Consider the following 26,735-nt stretch of genomic DNA (forward strand, 5'->3'; position numbering starts at 1 on the left):
TGAAAAAAAAGGAATATATGGAAATTTTCATATATATAGGTACCTACTGAAATATTCCGAAAATCCTCATTCAATTAATTCTGAAAGTATCTGAGAAAGACTATTTTTTCAAAACTTTTCCATAAATCTAAATTCTAAAATGTGAGAAGTTTTTAGAAAATTTCTGAGAAAATATGAGTAAAAATATACAGGCCGGCCGGTATTTAAGACCGTCTTAAGTACAATCTTAAGATGTCATTAACCAATCACAGAGCCGTATTAGCATATCTTAAGATATTACTTAAGACGGTCTTGAAATAAGATCTGATTATGAATACCGGCCATAGAAGAGCGAAGAAGACGATTGGGAAAACGTCGACGACGCCGGCGCGCAAGCGAGTGAACCCGCTTCGAGGCGACCCGGTCGGACCGACGCGATTGGCCGGTCGGCCGGCCGGCCAGCCGGCCGGTCACAGAAATTGAATTCCCGCTGCTCCTCTCTCTCTCTCTCTCTCTCTCTCTCTATCTCTATCTCTATCTCTCTCTCTCTCTCTCTCTCTCTCTCTCTCTCTCTCTCTCTCTCTCTCTCTCTCTCTCTCTCTCTCTCTCTCCGTTACTCCGTTTCTCCAGTTGGAGCGCGGCAAACGCGTGCCGCTGTCGGCGCGGCGGCGGCGTCCGGCGAGCGAACGAACGGGCGAGCGCGAGCGAGACTGAAGAGGAGACCGTCGCCGCGTTTCCCTAGGGACGCCCGTTCCGGATCGCGTACCGACCGACCGACCGACAGTGTCAGTTTGTCAACGGCGTTGCTCTCGCGCGCACCACCGCCGCGCATCGCGATTTCGTCGACGCGCGCGAGCGTAATAAACGTTAAACACGGAATAACCGTAAAGTCTGTAAATACCCCGGGGGCGCGTGTCATCCGTATCCGTGTCTTCCTCGTCCCCCGTGGAAGGCCGCCGGAATAAACGCGGCGCGGCGGCGGAGAGGAGTCGGGGGGAATCAAAAGGAGCGAACTGTGAGAGACGTGAGTCCGGTCGCGGCTCGTGCACTTTGCACTGCGGCCACGCTGCTGTTCGCGCAACTGGTGCGCATCGAACGATCGATTCGCTACCTAGGTATGTAGATCGTGCGCGCCTGAATCGCGGCACATCGCACCCGTCGAGCCTCACGACAGCGAGGACGAACGACGAGGAGAATAGGAGAACCCGGTACCCGCGTGGTCAGGTGGTCTACGTCGGAATTTCGGATGAGTTGACAACCGTCCGCGTGGCTCATACCGCGCTCGCGTGTTTCCGAAGGAAACTCGTTATTCTCACACGAGGAGGAGAGAGAAGAAATTATTCAACCTACAATTTATTTACTTCAGCTTGTATCGCTAAGAACTCGACTTGGGGTTTACAATTTTTTCTTAACACACTCATACCATCCATATTTTTATGCTTATTACGACCTCTTTATTCTACATTGTTAAATTTTTAAGGATAAAATTTAAATTTTTTTAAACCAATACCTTAAGTTAAATAACATTTTGTTACTTTTAACTCTACCGTGTGTGTCAAAATTTATTATTTTAACACAAAACAGTGTTATTTTAACTCTTCGTTGGTTTAGTTAAATTAAATATTGTTTTAGTTAAAAATCAACGACATTTGAGTAGGATCAGTAGCGACTTATAGGAATGGTTAAAAATGACTCAAATTGAGTATAATTTCATACTACAAAAACACTAATATTCTCTCTCTCTCTCTCTCTCTCTCTCTCTCTCTCTCTCTCTTTCTCTCTCTCTCCCTCCCTCATCTTTTACATTATCCAATTCATCATTCCACACTCCTTCCAACAATTCTTCTTTATTCCTATCTAAATCCCGAGAGGAGAAATTATTAAACGAAAGATCTCTCCGCGAAATGAAAACTTTTTACCTTCCTCATTAATATTGATCGTGTATGAATTTTTAAACTAGCGGAAATCGATTTATAATAGCGGTTGTCCTTTTGAGATAAAAAGCAAGTCATATAGTATGACGAGATAATTTATCGTAGAATAAAAATTACACTTTTTTTCACTTTTTGTGACGTCACCTTGTGACTTATTGCTAAACGCGCCGCGCCCGCGCCGGGCTGTTTATTGTTCGTAAGCGGTATGTTTGCCGTGCTGGCAACGCAATCGTTAAACACCGATTTTTGCGTTACGCAATAAAATCGTCAAGCGAAGGAAACTTTTTTTTTCTGTCACATTGTTGTGGCGTGAAAAAAAAATTACACGCGGCTGTTTGCGCGGGGATCGGCGAGAGAGCGGATATTCGCTATTCGACGCCCTGCATCGGCATTCTGGAATGTGCGCGAGGCAATTTTCGCAGCCGCCCGACACGATAAATGCGAATAGATAAAGCGGAAATGGAGAAGATAATAAAACTAATAGTAGCGATGGCAATTTTTTCTCTTCATGAAAATTTATAAATACTCGAAAAAGACAAAAGAAACGAAGACCGATTAGTCTGTGTTTTAACTGAATAGCGAGTTACGCGAGTAAGATACGATTAAAAAGTATTTTTAGGATATTTAATAGTTGAATTGCAAAGATAGGACGTACGACAAACTCGGCTTCTTTATATCGAACGGGAAGAAAGCGAGGTGAGAAAGTATAAAGTAAAAGAGAGAAACCTATTGAGATCTCTAAAAATAATTATTATATAATTATTTTTTTAAAGATCGCAAATTTCAAGTTACTTAGATGTTATTTGCCAGAGCCTGATATATAAATAAGTAATATTCAACTCTGCTATATTATTGTTGTCTTAAAAAACTCAAGATGCAGTTTAATTATCATGGAATAGTAACAGCCCGCAGTCGCCGGGAACAGAGGGCGAGAGCAGGGGACGGGAGAACGAGGGGTCCCTTCTATTTTCGACCCAGATTGATGAGAGTGGGCTCTCGCCGCGTCTTTTCTAGGCTGGGATCCGTACATTACTTATACAACTCTTTTCGTATACATGCAGGCTTTTGCACACCGTTGTTACTTTGTCCTGGGACAGTTATGACTGATGGAGCAATCCTCGCTCCTACGTTGGCTTACGCCCCGCGCCGGAACGGCATAATAACGCGGATGTGATTAGGCGAGACGAGAGGACGAGACGAGAGGCACGTGTCACTCCTCCTGTCGCTGGCAAGACGCGATTTTAAATTCATCGAATATTTGAGAGTATTTTAGCTTTTGTATTTTTCGTCTTTAATACAAACGGCTCGTAAACTCCGGAATATCGACAACTATGTCGAAGCTTGTCCCGTTCCGGAGGAATTGACTCGACAAAAGTTACGCGTTAGTCTTGGTATTTATAGCGCCAGACAATCTAATCAAATTTTTCTATACATAAACCAGTTTAGTCGTTGGATACGAGTCATTAAATTTATTATTGTTGCAAGGACGTTTAGTTATTATTATTTCTTGTAAGATTAGAGAACCTGTTCTTTTTAAAAACAATATTTAAATAAGTTGGAGTTTACGATCTTGAAAGAAATAATTGTAGTAATTATTTTTAAAGATTGCAAACTCCAAGAAGGATACAGGAAGAAAAATAGTCGCAAGCAGAGTGCGTCATACGTTTTATCAATATATAATTTATACAACTGCTAATTGGATCTTAATCTTAAATTTTTTAAGATTACAATACAGGAGTTGCAATATTATTTCTTTACATCAGGCTCTGGCAAATAACATCTAAATAACTTGAAGTTTGCAATTTTTTAAAAAATAATTATGTGGTAATTATTTTTAAATTATTTTAAGTCGTAAATCGCAAAAAAGACACAAAGAAACAAATCAGGATAAATTTATTTATATATATATATTATCGGAATAAATATTAATACAATATTATTTATTTATATTAGGTTTTGACAAATATAACATCTAAATAACTCGAAGAATCTTTAAAAAAATAATTATACGTGGTAATTATTTTTGAAGATCGTAAATCACCACAAAAAAGGTACAGAGAAGCAAATTCATAAATTTTATTACACGCGAAGGAGTTTCTGTCTCTCATCCACAAATTATCCTAGCCAAATAATTTTTTTGAGAGGTCCATGAAACAAGTTTGATGTCGTCGCTAATGGCCGGTCTCTTTTATAATCGCCGCACGTTGATAATCGTTGGCAGGGCTTTTACTATACGGATTCTTAATGTGAGATGTTTATGCTAGTGCACGTTCCACCTTACGTTTTACTTACGATAAAAATGATTCATCATGAGAGTTGACGATAAACAGTTACCACAACGCGTAAGTCACAGACGTGTTCGCGATATTTAAAGCTCGCTTAGCCGTAATTTCGACGATTCCCAGTTATGACTTTCAGCTGGGTCCGCGGTTCATAAATAAAATCCGTCAAAGTACCAGTTTGGATAAACCTCTCGCATCAGGACTCCGCCCGCCGCGCCGTCGTCATCATCATCGTCTCGCGTTTGATCGTTCGCGCGTTGTCCGTTCATCGAAGTCACGAGGCAATCTCGCTTTCAATGAGCTTAATCGTGCACGCGACGTCTCGTGACGATGAATCATCGTCTTGGTGTGGCGTTTGAGCACCACGGTGATACTATGTCCTTGTTCCCCATATATGAAATTTCGATTACCAATTTAATTGCACGATCCCAAAGACAGAGCGAACCCTCGTGAAGGGGACTGTGCATCGCTTGCACTTTATCGTGAAATACGAAACTAGTACTATCCATAAACACAATTTTTGGAAATAGGGGTAGTAAATATAGAACGCAAACCTCTCTTACATAAATAAATGTTAAACTCTGTGCAGATATCAAAAGACGTACTGTGATGTAGTATTTATAATAATTGTACGAGGACGATTAAGAGGAATTGAAGCATGGACGATTAAGAAGAAAGGCGCACCGAGATAACTCGACATGATGCTGTGTGCGTAATAATTGTGACGATTATTTGAGTGCGGACACCATGTTAATTGCATCAATTAAGTGCTGTCGCTATAACAGATCATCGTCGATGCGATATTATATTATGAAGAGAAAGAAAGAGAGAGAAAGAGAAAGTATGTGTGGCCTGCAAGAGTGTTGATGGAACATAACGTTCCATCAAAATTAATAAAATGGAATTAGCATTGTCTTTCTACCGGTTAATTTCTCGGAAATAATTTACTTTCCATCTGTCAAAGAAACAGAAGAACACAACAAGGAATGATGATTATATGCTAATAATACGGCCAGAATGATGGATCAAATTGTTCTAGGTTTTTGCCATGTATAATACTCTCGTATCGATTCGAAGAACTGATTTCTCCTGATGAAAAATATCGGACGGTTACCAGAGGCTGCGAGAGAAACAGAGAGAGAAAGAGAGAGAGAGAGAGAGAGAGAGAGAGAGAGAGAGAGAGAGAGAGGAGGTCGGGAGAGAGGAAAGGCCCTGGGAGGCTCTTTTTCGTTCTGCTTTTGCTCGTGGAATTTTCCACGAGGTTTTACGATCTCTGTCGGCGGTTACAAAAGGAACGCGCGGCCTGTTTCTTTCTGTCCAAGAAGCGAAATGTCGCCCGGAGCAGACTGCGTCGCAGTCGTCGCACCACGTGCATGCATACATGAGGGACACAACACGTGCGTGAGCGCGCGCATACACGTAACAGTGTATTGTTGTGCAACAACAGTTCCCTTCTGCATATCCTTAAGAGAAATGTGAATTTTTTCAAATTTTTTTACTAACACTCGCAAATGGAAAAGGATTATACGCTTATCTTTACACCGTATATCTCAAGTTGCGACTAATATATCATTCAAGATATAAGCAGACTGGATTATATATTTATAAGAAATTGCAAATTTTACAACAAAACAAAAGATCTTTTCAAATACATCGAAGCACTCTTAGATCCAGTTTCACAAGTGTCGGTTAACTTTTAATCTTAGATTAACTCACTCTTCGTCTCCTTTTAACGTCCTAGAAAGAGACGAAGAGTGAGTTAATCTAAGATTAAAAGTTAACCGACACTTGTGAAACTGGGCCTTAGTGCGTAATATTACCGCGTTAATAATTGACATTTGAAATTTCTCTATCTGTACTCATTTTTTAAAGAAATTTTTACTGATCTTTTTTTCTCAGATTGTATTAGCTTTAAATTATTCGACGTTCTCAGATTGTATTAGCGTCAAATTATTTGACATTCTCAGATTGTATTAGCTTCAAATTATTTGACATTTGAGATTAATCGATGTTTTTTCGACGTACAAAAAATGGGGAGGTTTGATTGCATTTATTATTCTCTTTTTTTCTCTTTCTCTTAAATATATATTAAAAAATAAAAAATAATTTATTTTATTGAAATTTTAGATAGAGCTATTGTGGGGGGTTTACAATACATTTCTATCAGTCGCTACCATTAATAGGCTTTGCTGTATATATTCGCGTATATGGGAACAAAGTATATCGCAGATATAAATCAGGGTTCCGTGAAACCAGGTCAAAAACCTCCGCACTGTAGCCCTCCACGCTTATGTAACCTTGTCCTACAAAAGCGATGCGAGAGGGGAAACATAGACGCTCCTTTCTCTCGCAAGGAATCGTTTTGTGTATATCTCGTCCGCTTGCACACGTGTGCGGGATCTCTTCATCTCTCAAAAGATCCTCCCGCTTTGCCTAGCATCGTCCAGCCAGCAATATTCGCGCGGGAATATAAGTATTCCTCGAATGTCGTAGGTCGTAGGTGGATACTCAAAGGCAGATTAAAGGGAAGTTACGGCGAAAGATAATCCTTCGAGGAATATAATCGGATAGAAGATATTATTGTCGACAGAAAGTCAATACTGTCCTCTGCTATATCTTACGCGTGATATCTAAGGTATGTCAGAAATGTTGGGATGTTATTAAACGTGCAATATTTATATTTGCATATATTTATAACATACAACACTAACAATGCCTCTCAGTAATTGACATCCACGATGTCTGGATACCCGGTATGTATTTCAACTCCTAAAACATTCGAATAATTTAATAATACGAAAGCTCGGTCGTAAACCTTGACTGCTCGCGTGAATGTACATACGTAATGTACAATTCAGTTATTTATCGTTTTTTTTACTAGGTCAAATATTATACTGGCACACTCGACAGTACTAAATTGTCTGTGACTGTTTGATGAAAATATAATATCACGTTATATCGATTGATCATTTCACAAAAAAACTGACTTCTAATTTATAAAGGTCCTTCTTCCTGCATTGTCATCTTTAAATCATATATTTACATATATAAGTTGATTGATGTATAAATAGTATATCTATTCGATAATAAAAATTAATTCATGATAGACTCGCGGCAAAAATTGTTATTGCTTCGTCACTTTGCATTGGGGCTTAGACTGAGGATAAGGCGCTTTTCATACTTATCTAATGGAAAATTCGATCGATTGCTTAACAACCGCCAGACATATTATTCTTGCATTCGCTCGATAATTGTAGGTTCAGCGTTGTTGAAAATTTAACGGGCTCTGCCAAGAATGTCCGCGCATTTGCGTTTTGGACGTCGCGGACTCAGAATATATCCGCCTCTTTTAAGCCACGTGAGCGCGGTACAAAGTACGAGAAAATTGTCGACTGACTCTGGTATGTACTAATTATCATTAATTCCTCATTACGAATAAGAAGAAAATCGAGATTCCACCGAGGATAATCTAAGGTCTGTTTTCTGTCGCTGCACTGCTGAACTAGTGCACCCTGGTGCAGTAATAAGTTAGAATGGGACAAGTATATTTTGTTTCACTCTAACTTACTGCACTAGGATCGCTCGCACGATCCGCATTGCGCGCTTCCACGAGAGAATTTATTTAAACCGCGGATAAAAAACCTGATGCGGGATAAAAGAGCGTAGAAAAAAAATAGGCGCCGCAAAAACAAGAAAACTTGACGTAACGTCATCGTAGCAGATGTTGCATTTACAAAGGATCTCCGTCTTCTTTTCGCCAAACAAACGACGACAAATGCACGCAGAGCCAGCCGGTTCTCTCGCCCCACCAGGTCTTCTCATTATAATGCCGGAACGGAGGTTTAAGGTGTCCTCACGCTGACGGGAATCCGGGCTGTATATAAAATCAGTGTAAACAGTATCTTTTTAAGGACTTTTCATGCAGAAAGGTTGAATGAACGTTTGGGGATATCCAGGTCGAATAAATAATACGCTCGTGCCATGAAGTTTGAAAGATAACAATGCAATAACTGTAGAGCACACAATTGAGTATAACTCGAAAGAATATAAAATAACATGAGGACTATAATACACGCAAAAATACTGCATATCTATATGTAACGTAATTATTTTCGATTGACACGAAATAGAGAAATCGTCGTTGTGAAACGATCTTTAGATCCATACGTCTATATATATTCGCACATACCGCATGTCTGTGCAGTCTGTTGTTCAACAATAAAAGCCGATCGTCAAGTTTCTAGGGCCATTGTTACAAGGTCCGAGAAGCATAAGGAGCAGCCAAGAATTTTACACGGCGGAATACGGAAATAGAACGAAAGGTATTGCCAGTCAGTCGCAATGCATTAATGAACGGCTCGCGAGTTTTGTCAGAACGGGAGATTGTTAAGATTGAGCAACATCGGCGATGTGCGTATAATTAATCATGGATATATAATATATGTATAAGTACGAGTGATTTTTTTTCACACGACACGTTATTACGAGATGCACGAAAAGAGCGATTATTTAATTTAACCGAATCGTTGCGTTGACACAATCGTCGTTACATAATTGCGGTAAAACAAAGATGAAAATTACGTGTCAACTGACGCGACAGACTAAATTATGTTGATTGCCGATACGAGCGTGTCAAGAAACGGAAGGAAAAGTGTCGGGTGTGTCGATTACATCATCGCATTGCAACGCGTAACCGGAGATGGACAAGAAGATCGGTTGACTGCGCCTCGAGGCGCGATTTCCAAGGCATTGTGATAAATTTTGATAAGCAATTAATTATATATTTATATATGAGGAGGTAAGTTGAGGAGACATGTAGGATGATCGTTCGTCGACAATACGAAGATTTTTGGGATTTTTTTAGAGAAGAAACATGTCGAGCGATATATGTATATTCGGATAAACGTAGCTCTGAGACAAGCTCTGATCAAGCATGACTTACAAATCGTAACACCGACATTCCGAATTATACGAAAATATTGAGACATCGAGACGGTACTATTGTGATGTCTAAGATATTCGTAAATACAAAGATGGGTATTGGAACAACCGGTAGTCATCGGTCACTCGCGACGAGGTATATCTCATTCTTGACGCCGGCTGCGGCCGTGCCGCTCGAGAGCCCCTCGCGATCGTTAGTCCGCGAACGAGTGCTCGCGAGATCACTATCCTGATCGTTTCTCCCCGGTTTTTGTGTGTTCGAAAATCTCCTCATCTCTACCAAAAGATCCTCCCGTCGGATCCACGTTACATTAGTACTTGAACTTTGAATAACTTCGTTGGTAACTGTCGTAGCTTATAAGCGATTATAATTTTTTTTTTTACTTTGTCAAGCAGACGCGCGCACAGGTGTGTCTTTTCCCATTAAATAAAATCTACGTTCTAGATGTTGTAATGTTTCCGAATGAATTTGTCAGTGTTAAAGCCATTCCATTCCGTCGCCCTCGATCGTAATCGTATAACGACACAATGTGGTGTTTCCAACAGCCAACAGAACGGAGCTGCCATCACAGCGATTACTCCACATGTGGACATCGCCGTCGCGACTCAGGATCGGCCGGGCACCTAGGAAAAAGACACAGCCTTAAGCCTGCATCGTCAGCTGCCGCGGCCGGTGAAGGATGGAGAACACCGATGGATCCAGAAGGAAGCTCTCCTTCCTCGGCTTCGGCAAGCGGGTATCGGTAAGTGTCCATGGTGTCGATTACGGACTATAATAATTAATATATTAGCGCGAGCGAATAAAAGACGCGCCGGGGCTAAATCGAAGGGAAACTTATCTAGACTTGTATGCTCAAGCGTATTGGATGATCTAATAGCTATACTTCGGCAAACAATATTCCATATCGGGATTGGTATGCACTTGGACTCTGCCGCGATAAAATGCATATCGCGTTACTTCAATGGCATAATATCTTTTACATCTACGGACGTGCGACCACCATACACAGCTATCGCGTTCCTCGTATCGCGAATTCCCGTGTCTAAAAATATTTCATATCGATTAGCGAAAAATTTTCACGTCACAGATTTCTTGCGCGCCTGTCCCTTTATCTCATCCTTTTATCTCAGATAATTTTTTTTTTAATAGAGAGCTGAGAAACGCTTATCGCCGCTCTCTCGCCTTTAATTTTTTCATCAGGCGAATTTTCCCCGATCCGACGGAACAAACGGATTAATAAATGGCTATAACGAGAAATTATACAGCAATTGCGGTGCATAACGATCGGCATTTCATCGGCGTTTGCGATGCATTGTCTTTTATGTATTGTGACCGTAAAAGATAATGGCGACAAAACTAAATGGACAAATTCGATCGCGTTCCCGGCACGTGTTATCGTTCGAATCGAACGTATAAGCAGATGTAATGGGGTTCCCGAGTGAGTCACAACGATCCGTGTCACACATTCGTGTATGTGAAATGAGCTGCGCGTTGTGTGTGTGCGTGTGTTGTGTACGAAGGAGCAGAGACCCGGTCCGCGCGAAATGGCGTGCGAACTATCGCGTTTCATCGCGGTTGTCTCCCGACTCCGACATGGATTCGTAAAAGCAGGACGACCTCGAGGCAGGACTGATTGGCCTGATTGTTGACGGTCACGGGTCAATAACCATTTGACACCGTGTGCGCGGCGCACCGCGCGCGGATCGCACGACACGGCCGGCCGCTAGAAACGCGAAACGGCGCGGTGGCACGTGACTTCGATCGGAAGGAAAGTTGACGAGACTTCCACGCTAAACCGCTATCCTCGCAGGTCTTTACTGATGTTGGAGACCTGGTAAATTCCGCTGTCCTCTTCGTGGCAAAGACCGTGGACCGGAGATCGTCAACGTAACGCGTTACAGTTGCGTATGCTTGAGGAATCGAGTCCAAGGGCCGGTATTCATATAGTTATTTAAGATCGTCTTAAGTTCAATCTTAAGATGTCATGAACCAATCACAGAGCCGTATTAGCGTCTTAAGACATTACTTAAGACGATCTTGAATACTATGAATACCATGCGAGCTTATCCCTGCGAATGCGATCATCGTTAACGACCGTCGCAAATTGGTCGCAAATTTCTGAACTTTATCGATCATTGATTCCTGCTTTGCGTTTCTAATGAGATCCCAGCGTGGGCTCCAGCGCGATGCTAGTTTTTCGATTCGTGAAAGGCCGCGATTAGTTTCGTCCCGCTGACCTGGATCGAGCGATCGAACAGCGAAGTGTCTCGCCCCCTCTTGCCCTTAGCGCAAGGAAGTCGCCTAATAGAAACGCAAATTGGACGGAAATGTCCGGAAATTCGATTCGACGTGTCTCCTTTTCTCCGTCTCTTCTCTTTTCAGATGTCTTAACTGTAATCCGATAGTGAATGACGGAAGGACAAATTCCGGGAATAGATTTGCCTCGCTCGTTACTTCTCCGTTTACAGCGCGTCTCGTCTCGTCTTGCATCGGGCGCGGGGTTTAAGACGTTAACGAGTTCGCCGTTCGACGTGCCATTCAAGCGCTTACGCAAGGTCGGAAGCCGCAAATTTGATTATCAAGAGCGGTGTCAATCGTATCCTCGCTATCAGACAGCTCGAACGTCGCTGGCATTGTCAGTGTACAGGTGGCCCGTTTATGTCGGGGGCGCGTTGATCCGTAAGAGAGAGAGAAAGAGATTCCTTCTATGTTTGCAACAAACCCGAAGGTAGGGGACCATTTTCCGTAATAACATGTCGTGGCCATAAGACGCTCGCCACCCACTCGTTTCTTTCCATCCGGCGCGCCAAAAAAGATTATCCGGCTTATTATGCAACCAAATTTGCACCAAGTCTCATTTGCCGATCTATTTTACAAGTCGAACAATTTCGAAACTCGAACTATCCAAGTGTATAATAGCTTGAAGCGTCTTGCGGAACTTTTACCACCGGCAATTTCTTTAGCTAACAATTGTTGAGACCTTGTCATTAATTGCGGTATTATAGGTATTATGCGGTAGAACATAAAAAAATGATCCATTTGCATATATAGATGCAGGAATATGCAGTTGCCGCTGCGCTATTTCTGCGATTAATTCTGCAACGTAATTGCTTTAAAGCACCAGCGTTTAAAACGTGAAGAATCTAATAGAGATAGGAACAGAGGATAGAGATAGAAGAATATAAGATGGGAGATCTTTTGGAGAGAAGACAAATTTACGAACGATCTCTAAGATTTGACTCCTCCTTCATCTTTATCTCTCGCGTATTCCCTCGCGGTCAGTCGCCCTTCGCTTCCTAGTTAAGTTCAAGGTTGGATGTTCATTTAACTCGCCGCGCAGGGTTGGCCGCGCTGCGCCGCGCCGCCCCGGCCTCGGACGTGCTCACGGGTACGGAAGGGTGCAGAATCGCGTGCGTCTTGAAATTGCAGAAAACCGATCGCGTAATTTGATGCCCGACAATTTAATGTGATAAAGAGAGGATTAACTTTAACGGACGTCAATTAGAAGTCTCTCTCTCTCTCTCTCTCTCTCTCTCTCTCTCTCTCTCTCTCTCTCACACACACACACACACACACACACGCACACACACACGCACACGCACACGCACACGCACACGCACACGCACACGCACACACACACACACACACACACAAGTCGATAAATCTTTTAAATATATAATGTAAATAGTAAATTTCTTCAATTTTTAATGAGTGCATTCCTTGCTAATTAATGAATAAGTTAGTGCGTTTACGTTACAGAAATTGGACAAAAAATTCATTTGAAAGTGTGACAAAACGTTTGCGAAAATATCACGAAGGAAAGTTGAAAGTATTGGCAGCTTTTTCTGCGGAAGCTGAAGGACATCTCGGGCATCTACCTTTCTCTCGTGTTTTTTAAAATTAAAAACTTCCACGTCCAGGATTTAATCGCGTGCCTATATCCTGCTAGAAATGATCAACAGCAAGAAACGATTATTAGCAGGAAACGAAACCACTTGTTCGTTAAATACTAAGCTCTCCATCGATTTCCCCTGTCGGCATTTGGGAGGAAAGGTCATTGCTGATGGAATAAACTGGGGAGGCTGCTGCGGTTCAGGTTCAAGGTCAGTCGGAGCAGGAAGCGAGGCGAGGAGCGCACGTCAAGCGGAGAAATGGGAAAACACGGTCGATGATGGAAAAGCTTGTTTCTCACTCGTCTCTAATACTTCTCACGCGATCGCAGCTGCGGCGTAGGTGGCGATGATGAAACGTTGAAACATTGACGATTCGTTCCACGAAATCGGTGGTTTCCGAGGAATAACGAGTATTGATCACCAGAACGGATAATAGATTATTTTCTTTTGCAATCTTTATCAGTCGGAATGGAAAATACAAGATGATTATGCGTGTAATATCCAGGAGGAAACTATACTTTACGCTCTTCGGACAATATTATATTAGCCGTCATGTCTCTTCCTGCTCTTTCTCGCGCGCTTTTCCGCTAACAATGATCGATAACACCTCTATGACCTAGGCCTAGCCGAGGTCGAGTCGGTCCGCAATTCTCGGCCTCTCCCATCGCTTCTACCATCTACCACTTTATTCAACACCATCAGCTGAGCTGAGCTTTCCCACTTGCGGAGATCTCTCCCCTTAACGCCAGTTTTTTCTCTTTCTTTTGCTCTCGAGGTCTGTTCCACTCGAGCCCTTGTATCCCAGATTTCACGGCCGATTGACACTTGTTGCGTCCGCTAGCCTTTGTCAATCATCCGCGCACTCTTTTCGTGAGATTTCTGATTCCAAATGCGCCAAGAGATCGGCAGGTGTACCTCTTTTCTTTAAGGAGGATCAGATTGGAGGACCGTAAGGCGGCCCTTTGCCAGAATTTATCAGCCGTTGATTAGTTAGCTGCAATTCTCTGGTCGATTCTCATCCCATCGATAAAATTATAAATGAATAGAATTAGTAGAATTAATAATATTATTAGCAAAGTGTTTGGAAGATTGGTTAACTCGACATTTCCTTTCTCTAGAATCTTTACGGAAGATACTCTGGTAGTCTTTTTATGCATCAAAGGATTAACTCGAGTCATCAGGAGCAGTACTCAAAGGTATACGACCATTAGGTAGGAAATTGGTTTACAGGAAGGGAAATTGAAAATCCTGATTTGAGATCCTGATAAATCGAATGAGCAGAGGAGGAAGGACGGGGCAGGGGGGAGGGAGACGGAAGGAGGAAAAAGAAGAATGAAGGGATTGCTCCTCGATTGAGCGTATGGGGTTGATATCGATTCACCCCCTACCACGGATTGTCGCGCGTTTCCCCACCCAGAGCCTTCCCCTCTTTCGGTCTTCCCGGTCCGGCGGGCGCCACCCTCCGCCCTCAGTTCGGATTCCTCCAGCTCTCAGCGCCGACCGGCCGGGTTGTCACTCGGCCCGGGATGCCATGCCCGAGGCCACTGCCGGTTCCTCTGGGAAGTCGTTCCTGCAGCGGGCGCGGGGCAAAGTTCTCCGCTGGTTACGACGATCCCTGCGGTCGACCCACCAGGTGAACACCAGCTGTCCCGTTCCCTCGAAAAAGCCGGTCACCTAATTCTTTTCGCGCCCGCAATTTGCGCGACCGAATAAACTGTCCTTCGGGAAGGCAAGATTCCCGTGTTCCTCCAGCTGTTCTCGAAATTATCCCTTGGCGCCTTTTGTGATCGCTGTTCGATGAAATATCATGAAAGTTGGAAGTTTCTGTGACGTTAGTCATGTGGGCTGTGAAAAACGGAGGCAGCAATCCGTTAGATTTCATAAAGCTTCAAATCTAGGTATGACATTCCAATTTCTCTTGTTGAAAATTGGAATCCAGAATTAATGAAATTTTAGTGGAGTTTGCTAAAATGAAATATTTCAAGATGCTCTTCAAATGCTTGTTGAAAAAAGAGATATATTTTAAATATTTCTCAAACATTTCTGTAACTTTTTTATGGGCAAAATACAGTAAAGAAATATATAAGACGTCACTTAAAATATATTATATAATGCCTGTAATCCACAAGAGATATAATTTTCAATATTATTTCATTTTTCCCCATTTTTTTCGCACTCATATAACTTCGCGTTATTAAAATCGTAAGTGGGATTATAGATTAGCTTAGCAGATGTTAACTTAGAAAGACATTGAACATGTAACAATATTTACTGAAAAAGTATTCTCATTTATTTTTATTTATTTATTAAAGAAAAGTATATATTTTTCTGTACATCTGTATCGATATGTGAAAATAGCGTGGAAAGAAAGTCTACTCGTAAAACTCTTCAACTTAATCTTGTCACAAGCACTGGAGCACTGGTTGTACCGCGTAATGAAACAGCTAGATTTTTTTAGTTTCGCCAAGTTCTTCGGACGAACAATTCGTAGAAAAGAATTTCGTGAATTACTGCGCAACGTTCGTTTTGATGATCGTGCCAGATGACGTGCCAGATTAATTTGATATTGTTTCAAGATTTGTTAGTGCGGCGGATAATGGAAAAGTTTTCGATGTTTTTCATCTTTTTCTTAATACTAAAACCAACCAATGGTTATACTTTTATGGCGCGTTCAAAGTTGAAATTCGTGCCGTGAACACCAATTTAATCTCCCACAATGAAAAACAAGTTCTACAACTCGAACTTTATCGGGAAAAAAATGTATTTATTTCCGTGCGTCACAGATCCATCGCGATACAAAGCAGGATTTCGACAATGTATATTACGAAGTGCAGGATCGATTCTCAACGGCTCTTTGACTATTGTAACCGTTGTGTGCTTGACCCGAACAGATATTAACAGCATATTTTTAAGCTTGTATGAGAATATGAAACTCGATGAGAATAAACTTCAAAGCGAATTTCTATTTTGAAACGAGATGGATAAATAAAATTGTGCACGGCTGATGCACAGTAATTAATTGGATACGATGTAATCTTTTTTCAGAGCTAAAAAAGTACTCTCTAGAAATACACTCTTTTTAAACAAAATGCGATGCATCCGAAATTAGTAAATGATATTTCTTTTAGTTAATTATAATCGGTATTAAGGATCTTTTTCGGAAATTTTTGAAATCCATTCTAAAATATCCTTTTGCATATCTCTCACACATTAACATGGATATATAGGAGGTGTGAGAAATCAAAGTGTATATTGCATAATCAAAACGTTAGTCTGTCGCCAATATTCTTTTGGCATTATCTTATGTCCATTTCTAAGTCCAAAGTAGATTAACTTTAATCTTGGGTTGACTTACCCGTTTATCTTTTTCTAATTCTTAAAACTAAAAAAAGATGAAAAGCAAGTTAAACGGTGATTAAAGTTAATCTGCATTAATAAAAATGAACATAGGTTTTCTAAAATTGCTCGATAATAATAGGCATTTCCTCTTCAGAATAATGCTAATAATGTAACTGGCACTTGTGAAGATATGTTGCTCTCTATAGAAATCGATATCTGTATCCTGAATTGCATAGGTAGAGTGGCCTAGGGCGATTAATGCACTTATATAGCTCTTGCGTACCTAGGATGCCCTAAAAAGGATCTTTCACGATTCTTCTTATATATATATATCACGATTTTTATATATATACAATTTATAGCCCCCTCTCTTTTTCTCCATTCTCTTCCCCCATTCTCTCATTCTCCTATTTAATTAAGTTTCCTATTTTCCTATTTTTATTTCTCTCTCTCTCTCTCTCTCTCTCTCTCTCTCTCTCTCTCTCTTTCTCAATATTCTGCAGCAATTTCTGCGACATAATTGAATTGATTTACAGCGATTAATGTGCAGCAGCGACAAACGTTAATGTAACATGATTGTTTGTCATATCAGATCGACGGGCATGCCGCGGAAACGGGACCGGAGCTCGACGAGGAGATGGAGAAGGTCTTTGCGATGGACGTCGCGGAGAAGTTCGACGTAGCCCGGCTTGGATCGCCCTCGGAATCGACTGGATCTGATAGAGATCGCGACCGCGGGCCACCCCCGCGATATGGCGGCGATCGCGATTTCAATCGTAAGTCGCTATAGTGTCGCTTTTCGACGTTGTTTCCTTTCGAGGTGCCGTTTACCTTCGAGAATTGGAAATAATAAAAATGACGTTTTTCCTCAGAATACCGTAAAAGAAGCTACCCACATCCGCACATGCCCCTGAAGAGCCTGCATTCCAGATCTATGCGACGGCATCTTTCACCGTAAGTTACCCAATAAAAGAAGATATTCAGCAAAATCTATTTCGTAGCTTTCTCGGCGGATACTTTGTCGATACTTGAAATCTTTTGTGCGAATCATCATTTGAGAGTGCAATATCTCTTCCGTATCACAATTGTACGTACCTACGATCGATTCTATGTACGCGAGTATAAAGCACATATATGATTGATTTAATATTCCTGATGAACCTCTTGAAACTAATAAGCGTTTAACTTCTGATAGCTCTAATTGTAAAAGATAACTGCGAAATTTCTCGAGTTTCGAGCGAGCAACATTCAATTGAATGCGTGTGAGAACCTTTTAGCTGGGAAACTGAAGCCAGAAAAGGTACATCTTGCGTTTCTTCGATATCCTTAGCGAAGGATCGGCAACAGAAGTGTCCACCGAAGAGGATCATGGTAATGTTCAAGCGAGGAGTAACGAGGTCCAGGAGGTCGACGGGATGAACCGTAACGGGCTGCAATCGACCGTCACAGCCGAGGCCGAGGCCGAAGTCGACGAAGAAACGGCGGAGGAAACCGAAAATGTAGGCAGCAGCGAGAGCGAGGCGCCGATCTCGGAGAGGGCGGCTTCCGGTTTCAGCGACAGTCCGACCATCGGCAGTCCGAGGGTGCAATTTGAGAAGATCAAGGAAGAAGATGTATTGAGCATGCAGACACCAGAAGTGCCAACCGCTCCGATGAGTGGCCTGGAGGAAGATCGGAATCGCCGGCGACATCAGAAGCACGAACATAAGTAAGTTAAATCTACGTGACGGCTTGTCAAGAGCGACAGAGATAAGAGAGAAGAAAAGATCACGCGATCTTTAATTAACACATTTAGCCGTCAAAACGAGAACGTATTTTTTTCCGATTAGTATAAAATAACATCTTGATGAGAATACGGGGTCAAAGTAGCTCTAATTTGAATGAATATCGTGTCTGCATATATATAATGTGCACGGATCCTCGATATTTTAGGCGAAAGTTTAAATCCGGCGGTCGCATTTCATGTCACAATTTTGCGGACTCATATTTGCACTGTATAAACCGCGCAATTATGAGCACGAAGCGATCGACCTTTATTTCGTACCATCCCGAGCGATGGGCTAGATTCAGCAGCGTGACAATTCCGGTACGGCACGGTACCATGTCGGCTAGTTGGTTCAAGATTTATGAGGTGGGGTGTGCTGAAAAATGTATGTTTACATCAGCGACTTAATTAAACATTGGCTTTATTTAGACCCGTCCAGATTTCCTAATTCTCTTCAAAAAGGAGAATAATTTCTTGAATAAGAATAAATAATTATAAAATAAAAATAAGAATAAGTCTCTTATAAATAAGAAAAATAAGAATAAGAATAAATCTTATTATCTTTAAGTATGACACGAGACAGATTGAAGTATTTATCATAATATAAGATTAGGGCTAATCAGAATTTGAAGTAAGTACGTATGTTTATCATGATTATTTCAATAAGATTGGTAAATCTGCCCGCCCAAGTTCGGTGGCTATAGGCCTGATTGAATTTTTTCTTTCTTCATGTCACGATTAAATCATGATCAGGCAAATCTCTTTTATTCTCTCTATAAAAATTTAAATATATATTCCTACAAAAAGACTTAACTAACTGTCCCATTATCGACTGCTCTTCCAGACGTCACCATCACAAATCTCGCAAATACTCTCTGCAGGAGGATCCGCAATGGCGAAAGCGATCGGGGGCCGGTCTTCCAGACAATTCGAGCTTACTGACTCGACGTGTCAGCGTCCAGCCAGAAGAAGCGAGCACCTTACAGGAACTCGATATCGACGACCTGGAATCGCATCGTAGTGATGATCCGCGTGGCATGCGGCGGCACAAAGCCGCTCACTTAACGGTGCAGATTGGCCGACGGAAGGAAGGCGGTATCCCTCATGACACCTTCAAGAAAATGTACGATCACTCGCCGCACGAGGTGTTCGTCCAGCTGGACGAACTACACGGCTTGGGCGAGGAACGCGAGTGGCGAGAAACCGCGAGGTGGATTAAATACGAGGAGGACGTTGAGGAAGGTGCTGACAGATGGGGCAGGCCACACGTGGCCTCCCTTAGCTTCCATTCGCTGCTGAATCTTCGTCGTTGCCTGGAAACCGGCGTCGTCCTCCTCGATCTGGAGGAAAAGGATCTACCTGGGTTGGCTTACAGGGTAGTCGAGCAGATGGTCAGAGAGGAGCTTATTCTGGCCCAGGACAGACCGGTTGTGATGAGAGCGTTACTGCTCAGGCATAGGCATGTGCACGAGCACGAACGTGGGTTTCGATTTGGCGGCAAGAGGAGCTATTCCAGTTACACCAGCCTTCAGGTAATTCGCCCATAATGACGATATCGACGATATCGTTTGCATAACATGCATCGTGCGCACGAAAACGGCCAACTCCTGATTAAGACTCGCAAGATTCGCTTCGAGTTGTTTACCTATATCGAAAAGTAAATAAGTACACCGATGAAAGGTGGAAAGTGATAATCTATTGCTCAACAGGTAATAACCGTGTTCACAAGCCTCAGAGTTGCTATATAAATTAGATTTTGATGAATTTCCATCTCAATTTGAGCCCCACGAACTGACGTAACCCTGAGTTTGCACTTTCGAATCTCTAGTGATCGAAAATAATTGCGATGATTGTAATGAATGCTGATGTACTTTATCGTGTTCGCGTTGAGACTTGAAAATAAGTCAATTTTATATGAATGTCGCAGTTTATGGAAATGTCGAAGATCATCTGTGGGGGCGATGTATCGAGCGCGATCAGTAGTGAGTAGTCGCAACGGGTGGTAGCGGAGAATAGGTTTAACTGACAGTGCTAATATTATTTCCACAGTCCATCTGGCTGGAGGAAGAAGATGCTGCGCGGGAAGCCGCTGAGAACCATGTAACCCAACATGTAAATCTCTCGTTTCCCGAATCAAACGCAGTTTTTTTACTTCTATTACTCTAGTCCTTCACTCTGTTCGCTCGCACGCCTCATACGAATTTTTATATACTTTTTAAAGTAAATCCGGCATGAATCTACGGGACAATGTCGATTTTGTATAAAATTTTTCACTTAAGGACTGATTTTTGGTCTTAAAACATGAAACAACAATTTATTGGGTCAATATTTCGAATACTTTTAATCTGGTTTAATACTTTGTGTATTTTATATGCCTAACATTTAGTACAACATTAATACAAAATTAACATCTATCTCTAAATTATTATATGGTTGTAGTAGATAGGTAGACATATAGTAATACAGAATACTGATTATAGAACAGTCATTGACAATGTCGTAGCTTAAGGTTTATTCTAGTTATACAATTAATTTATGTATAATTTTTTTAGTCTTGACATTGAAACTAGTGAAAAGTTTATTTATTAAGTGGAGTCAGTTTTTTGCCTCATGTCCTTCATAGTTATTTTCATGATAGGTAAATGCCACACAATTTTACTCCGTAGCTTAAATTAGGACAACCGCAGCGCGATTTCCTTCCTACAGCTTGCAGTTTTTTCATTGTGTTGCGTTTCTCCACGGGTGCCTTTTTAGCACTAGTCCTAGACTCGCCTGGGTTAAATTAATTCTAGAAATATTCGTTTAGTGCCGTTTGTCGAACGATAACGACTACAAACGCTTGTGATCGTATGTCGTGCTTTTATTCATTAGAATTTCATTCTTATTATAGTTTATTATTATTTTTTGCCTAATGTTCATTCGTTATCGCGGAGCAAATCACGAAGATATGACATGTCTTTTGCATCAATGTGAGGCTGAACTATTTTATGTGCATTATTTTGTAAGCATTCCTGTGTGCATTCACGAGTACACTACATGACGGTTTTCTCACTTTATACAATTACAATTTTTTCTATCATAATACTTTCTCACCGTGAGATGTTTACCTCGATTAATATATGTATATCTTTCATAATATCATGAAGACTTGAGTCGAAAAAAAAGCGATCATTGATAATGTCACACTCTTCTGTTATTGTATATTTTTATTCTGCTTAATTTTTATAAACTGAAAATAATCAATCAGCTTGTCTTTTTGGGAAATTCATTATTATTACTATTATTATTTGAAACATTTTCTTTGTAAGTTAAACAATATCATGAAATTAGATAAACAGATGTCTTATTTTACAAGTTAAAACAATTCTGCACATTTTTTACATTTTTTATAAGATGTAAGTTATTTTCGCAAATAGTTATTATTTTTACTGTTTATATAATTTTTGTAATTAACAGGCTATTTACCTTCTGATTTAGTCTTAGTCTTTTGTTTACTTCTAATTGTTCAATGACATGAGGTTGTTCTAGTTTCAAGATATTGAGAAACAACCGATTTTTTGAATTTTCTTACCGAAGATCTAATACGTAGTCTTTCTTCGGCGGAATTTAAAGATTCTCAGATTGTTTTATAAAAATTTGGAAACATTCGACAGAATCTGCACGATGCGAAGCCGAAGATCGTCTCGTCGAATCTGGCGCTCGACAGTAATCACACGGTGGTTGATATCAAGGAGGAACTAACGTACATGAGCAGTAACGAGGACTTGAAGAAGAGTCACAACGACTATATCCTCAAGAGGATTCCAGCCGATGCTGAGGCGACAGTTGTACTCGTCGGCGCCGTCGACTTTCTGGATCAGCCGACGATAGCCTTCGTACGATTGGCCGAAGGTGTGTTTATGCCGTCCATCACGGAGGTGACGATACCGGTCAGATTCATGTTTACCCTATTGGGGCCGAGAAACGGCGACCTGGATTATCACGAGATCGGCCGGTCAATCTCCACCTTGATGGCGAACACGTCGTTCCACAAGGTCGCTTATAAGGCCAACGAGAGGCGAGAGCTGCTCTCGGCTATTAACGAGTTTCTAGACGATTCGATTGTACTGCCACCCGGCGACTGGGAGAGACAGGCCTTGTTACCGTTCAACGAACTTAAGGCAAAGAGCGAGGCTATCAGGAAGCGAAAGGCAAAGGCGCTCGAGGAGAAGGACAAACCGGAACAAAGTGAGGCGGCCGTGAAAAAAGGTAATTTCTTCAAATACTTTAACTGTCTTTGTTATTCAATTCTTAAAATTTATCGTTTTCGCTCCTTCGTCCTTAATTAATTATTATACCTGTAATGTAATGTATAACAGCTCTTCTAGCCGGCGAGGAGGAGAAGAAGCCACCAGAAGACGATGATCCATTGCGACGTACCAAACGACCATTTGGCGGCCTCATCAACGACATTAAGCGTCGCTATCCCTTCTATGTATCGGATTTCACGGATGGCTTGAGCTCGTCCTGTCTCGCGGCAGCTATCTTCATGTATTTCGCCGCGCTATGCGGCGCCATCACCTTCGGTGGTCTGATGAGCGACAAGACGCAAAACGTAATAGGCATCTCTGAAACTCTGGTCTCCGGTTCGTGGACGGGCGTGATAATGGCACTATTTGCCACTCAACCGCTGGTGATCATCGGTACGACTGGTCCTTTATTGCTCTTCGACGAAAGTCTGTACAACTTCTGCTTGGCTAACGAGCTCGAATTTCTGACCGTACGGGTATATGTTGGCGCCTGGATGGGTATTATCGCCCTGGCGATTGCCTGCGTCGAAGGTTCGGTCCTCGTGCGACTCTTCACGCGCTTCACCGAGGAAATCTTCACCGGATTGATTTCTATCCTTTACATCGTTGAAACATTCATCAAGCTTTACAACTACTTCGTGCGCAATCCTCTTCTTCACGAGTACAGCTTTGGGCCGGACATCAATGACACAACCTATCCGCTCTACGTTACCGAAATGAAGGTCACGCCATGGAACGGAACCGAGGAGATCCTGCGCTTGGAAAAAGTTCTGGTACCGAGTCACGACATAGCCGGGTTGCTGATCAATCAACCCAACACAGCTTTGATGTGTACTATCCTTTGTCTGGGCACCTTTCTGGGCGCCTATTACTTAAGAATCTTCCGCAACAGCCATTACCTGGGTCGTAGTGCTCGAAGAGCCTTCGGAGACTTCGGCGTGCCTATTAGCATCGTCGTTTTCGTTCTAATCGACTATTTATTTATGGTAAAAACGGAGAAGTTACTGGTTCCTGAAGGACTCACCCCAACTATACCCGATAGAAATTGGTTCGTGTCTCCCGCTGGATATGAGAAACCTATACCACTTTGGATGGCTCTAGCTTGCGTGGTGCCAGCTTTGCTGGTTTACATCCTGGTGTTTATGGAGACTCAAATATCGGAGTAAGTTAGATTTAAATCGTTTGCCTGTCCGAGACGGCTCGCGGTTTCGGATTTATCATATCGTTCGCTTTGCAGACTGATCATCGATAAAAAGGAGCGTAAGCTGCGAAAGGGTAATGGCTATCACATGGACATCGTGGTGGTCTGCCTGATGAACGTGGGATGTGGCCTGATGGGTGCACCTTGGTGTTCCGCCGCGTCGGTACGCTCTCTCACCCACGTATCCGCCGTGACCGTGATGTCACGCACCCACGCACCCGGCGACAAGCCGCACATCGTTGAAGTGAAAGAGCAACGGGTGAGCGCCCTTCTGGTCGCGATACTGATAGGCGTGAGCATGCTGATGGCACCGTTGTTGCGGCGGGTTCCGATGTCCGTCCTTCTTGGTGTGTTCCTCTACATGGGTATCTCATCGACGAACGGCGTGCAGTTGTTTGACCGCATCAAGCTCTTTTTCATGCCAGTCAAACACCACGGTACAGCAAACTACGTGCGCCGCGTACAAACCTCCAAGATGCACATCTTCACCTCCATACAGATCTTGTGCCTAGCCATATTGTGGATTGTCAAGAGTACTAGAGCCGCTCTGGCCCTGCCCTTCTTCCTTATCCTGATGATACCATTGCGCGCTCAGATGAGCCACTTCTTCACCACCGCAGAGCTACGCGCCCTCGACAGTAAGGGACCTGAGCACGAAGTCGAAGACGAGCTGGACTTCTACGAGGAGGCTCCTCTACCTGGTTAGACTGTGCCTTAATCGACTACGATATCATGGCGTATCTCTCTCCGCCTCTCTCCTTCTCTCTTTAAATTCATCCACTATGTATCTTTCGAAATTATCTACTCATATACCTATTTCATATCAGGGTCTCAAAGTCCTTATCTAGCGCCAATACAGAGGTCGCATTTACAGAGTTCTATTTTCACTAGATTATGTATATGCATATATATGTATATAACGTCCATTAATAGAGTCCATTGATAAGGAGCTAATAAACGGTAGAATTCAAATATAAATGTACGACATATGTAATGCAGAAAGGATTATCAACAGTCATTAGACTGTCGGATCTCGTTTTGCACAAATTTTTTATTCTTTTGTGTTTTGCAGAGTTTTCATTCCACAATTTTCCATGAATCTTGGAACGCGCACGAATATTTATTTTCATTGATAATTACTAATAAGATTGCATCTGCTTATATATTTTGACCGTTTTTTGTCATGAAATTATATAAATAGCCTGACCGTACATTTTGAAATGATTGAGGGACTCACACACGCCTAATGGACGATATGATGCGTTTGCGTTCTTGAAATTAAGTGGAAAATCGGTGCCTCTGAATGCCTGATATTTGGCGCTTTGCGATGTAATGCTCAGGAGAAGTTTACGTAATGGCACACATGAAGATAGTGCCAAATCAAAATGTTATGAGGACAATGCTCGGCTAGTGATGATTTTAGAGAGATAACGTTTTCGCAAATCCTTCCTTTTTCTCTTTTTTTCATGGATATACATATAAATATATATATATATAAACACACACATATAAGGGAACATATCGTTGCCTTGATCTTTAAATTCTTCAAAGATGTGTACGTGACAGAGTTTATGAATCTTTATATATTCCAAATTTGTAGATCTTACGCGATATCTAAGTTTCAACGTTTTATTTCTTTTTCCTCTTCTTCTTCACATTGTGCCTCTCTCTACACGTGTAAATCTTTAAATTTATAGGTGCTTACGTACGCGGATCATATATTGAGGCGCGAATGTATAAATGTCAAATATCTTCACTTCCTCAGATTCTTGATTTTAGGAATTCCATATTGATCATCGATTTTAATCTTACAATTAGACTTTAAGCCTCCGATAATCTTTGCTTTTATAAATTTTATCATTGCTACATATTGTTAAATTCGTCAATTTCTTGTGATTCGTATTTACATACATATATACACATCTTCATAGTCACAAGTACGTACAAAACTTGCGCACTATATAAAGGATACTTAAAAAGACACAATTCTTGTGTCTCCCTTATTTGCACAGGTGCTTATTCACGCGATTGCACTTAAAAATGGGATAATTCTTACACATTTTTATATCTACACAAACCAGATCCCTAGATTTTCAATTTTATTAGGATTCATTTCTTATCCTTGGATTCCGTAGACGGATAATCCCTTCCATTTCACAGATCCTTTGATGGATACTTGAATCCCGCAAATCGGTAAAATCGAAACTGCGATGTTTTATTTTCTTTATTAACTTGATCAGTACGTCCTGCAAATCCTACTAGATAAGCATTCGTGTATTTGCTCGTAAAACACTATGATTTTAATTCATTCTTACGACATGAAATCTAAGAGAAGATATTCGCGCGCGCGTTTCGAGCAAGATGAAGCGATCGATGACGCTGTAATTAGAGCGGTTCGGAATTATCGTAAGGAATAAAGGCTGGTGAAAGAAAAAGAAAGAGTTATATTTAACTAAATAAACTATTTTCGAACAAATAGAGAATATATATATATATATATATATACTTAGTTTATTATATATATATAGACAGAGAAGATACATTGTATTTTTATTCGTATTAGAGTATTTTACTAAAACTTCCGTAAAGTCGTTTCCGCTTATTATAACACATCGATTGTTAATCGATAATAGAGAGAAATCTAGAGAGAGTGGAAGCGATATACTTAATCTATTGTGATAGCAAGCAGAATTGCTCGAATACAAAAAGATGGTACAACTGAGCACTTAACGTTAGCGAAAAGTTTATAATGCAAATCCTCTAATTAGATGTTTAATCGATCCATAGAACATTATCGATGCACACGTACGCGCGCACATATTCACCTATATGCGTTCCTATCGTTGTTGATATTATATTGTAACAAAAGATTATCGAGGCGAATTGTTACGAAGCGATAGTACGGTTGTATGTACATACATAGTCTATAGTTAACATACAGTATTAAAAAAATAATAATAATTAGCAATAGGCAATAGGCATAGTAGTTGATTTGCGCCTTAAATTAGTGATCGAAGAAATAAAACATATTTTAATTGTACTTGTATTTGATACTTGTCCCATTTATTCTCCGTTTTTTTTTGTTACTTTGTAATTAAAATCTCGATATGT

The 26,735-nt window shown here is 41.3% G+C and overlaps 1 protein-coding gene across 9 annotated transcripts; it reads left to right on the forward strand.

The window, feature by feature from the left end:
• The first annotated feature begins 689 nt into the window (after positions 1–689).
• Ae2 (anion exchange protein Ae2) lies at positions 690–26,664 on the forward strand. 9 transcript variants are annotated; one of them, XM_077424431.1, is made up of 10 exons: positions 690–1,094; positions 9,683–9,879; positions 16,962–17,145; positions 17,242–17,323; positions 17,700–18,077; positions 18,979–19,666; positions 20,184–20,246; positions 21,788–22,382; positions 22,493–23,585; positions 23,661–26,664. In XM_077424431.1, exons 2-10 carry the CDS (start codon positions 9,817–9,819, stop codon positions 24,328–24,330), a joined length of 3,816 nt encoding a protein of 1,271 aa, XP_077280557.1. In that variant the 5' UTR covers positions 690–1,094; positions 9,683–9,816; the 3' UTR covers positions 24,331–26,664. The 9 variants fall into 9 exon arrangements, with proteins under 9 accessions (XP_077280557.1, XP_077280562.1, XP_077280559.1 ...); XM_077424433.1 differs by lacking the exon at positions 690–1,094 and adding an exon at positions 7,647–8,605; XM_077424432.1 differs by lacking the exon at positions 690–1,094 and adding an exon at positions 7,647–8,517.
• The last annotated feature ends 71 nt before the right edge of the window (positions 26,665–26,735 follow it).

Source organism: Temnothorax americanus, unplaced genomic scaffold (assembly GCF_048541705.1).
Source record: "Temnothorax americanus isolate GAGA-0224 unplaced genomic scaffold, ASM4854170v1 Scaffold84, whole genome shotgun sequence".
Lineage (NCBI taxonomy): Eukaryota > Metazoa > Arthropoda > Insecta > Hymenoptera > Formicidae > Temnothorax > Temnothorax americanus.

Bases quoted from the DNA above. Each gene is read 5' to 3' on its own strand.
- Ae2 (XM_077424429.1), top strand. From the start codon at position 14,562: ATGCCCGAGGCCACTGCCGGTTCCTCTGGGAAGTCGTTCCTGCAGCGG. The intron at 18,078-18,978 runs GTAAGTTAAATC...CTGCTCTTCCAG, and splicing joins CATCAGAAGCACGAACATAA to ACGTCACCATCACAAATCTC. The intron at 22,383-22,492 runs GTAATTTCTTCA...AATGTATAACAG, and splicing joins TGAGGCGGCCGTGAAAAAAG to CTCTTCTAGCCGGCGAGGAG.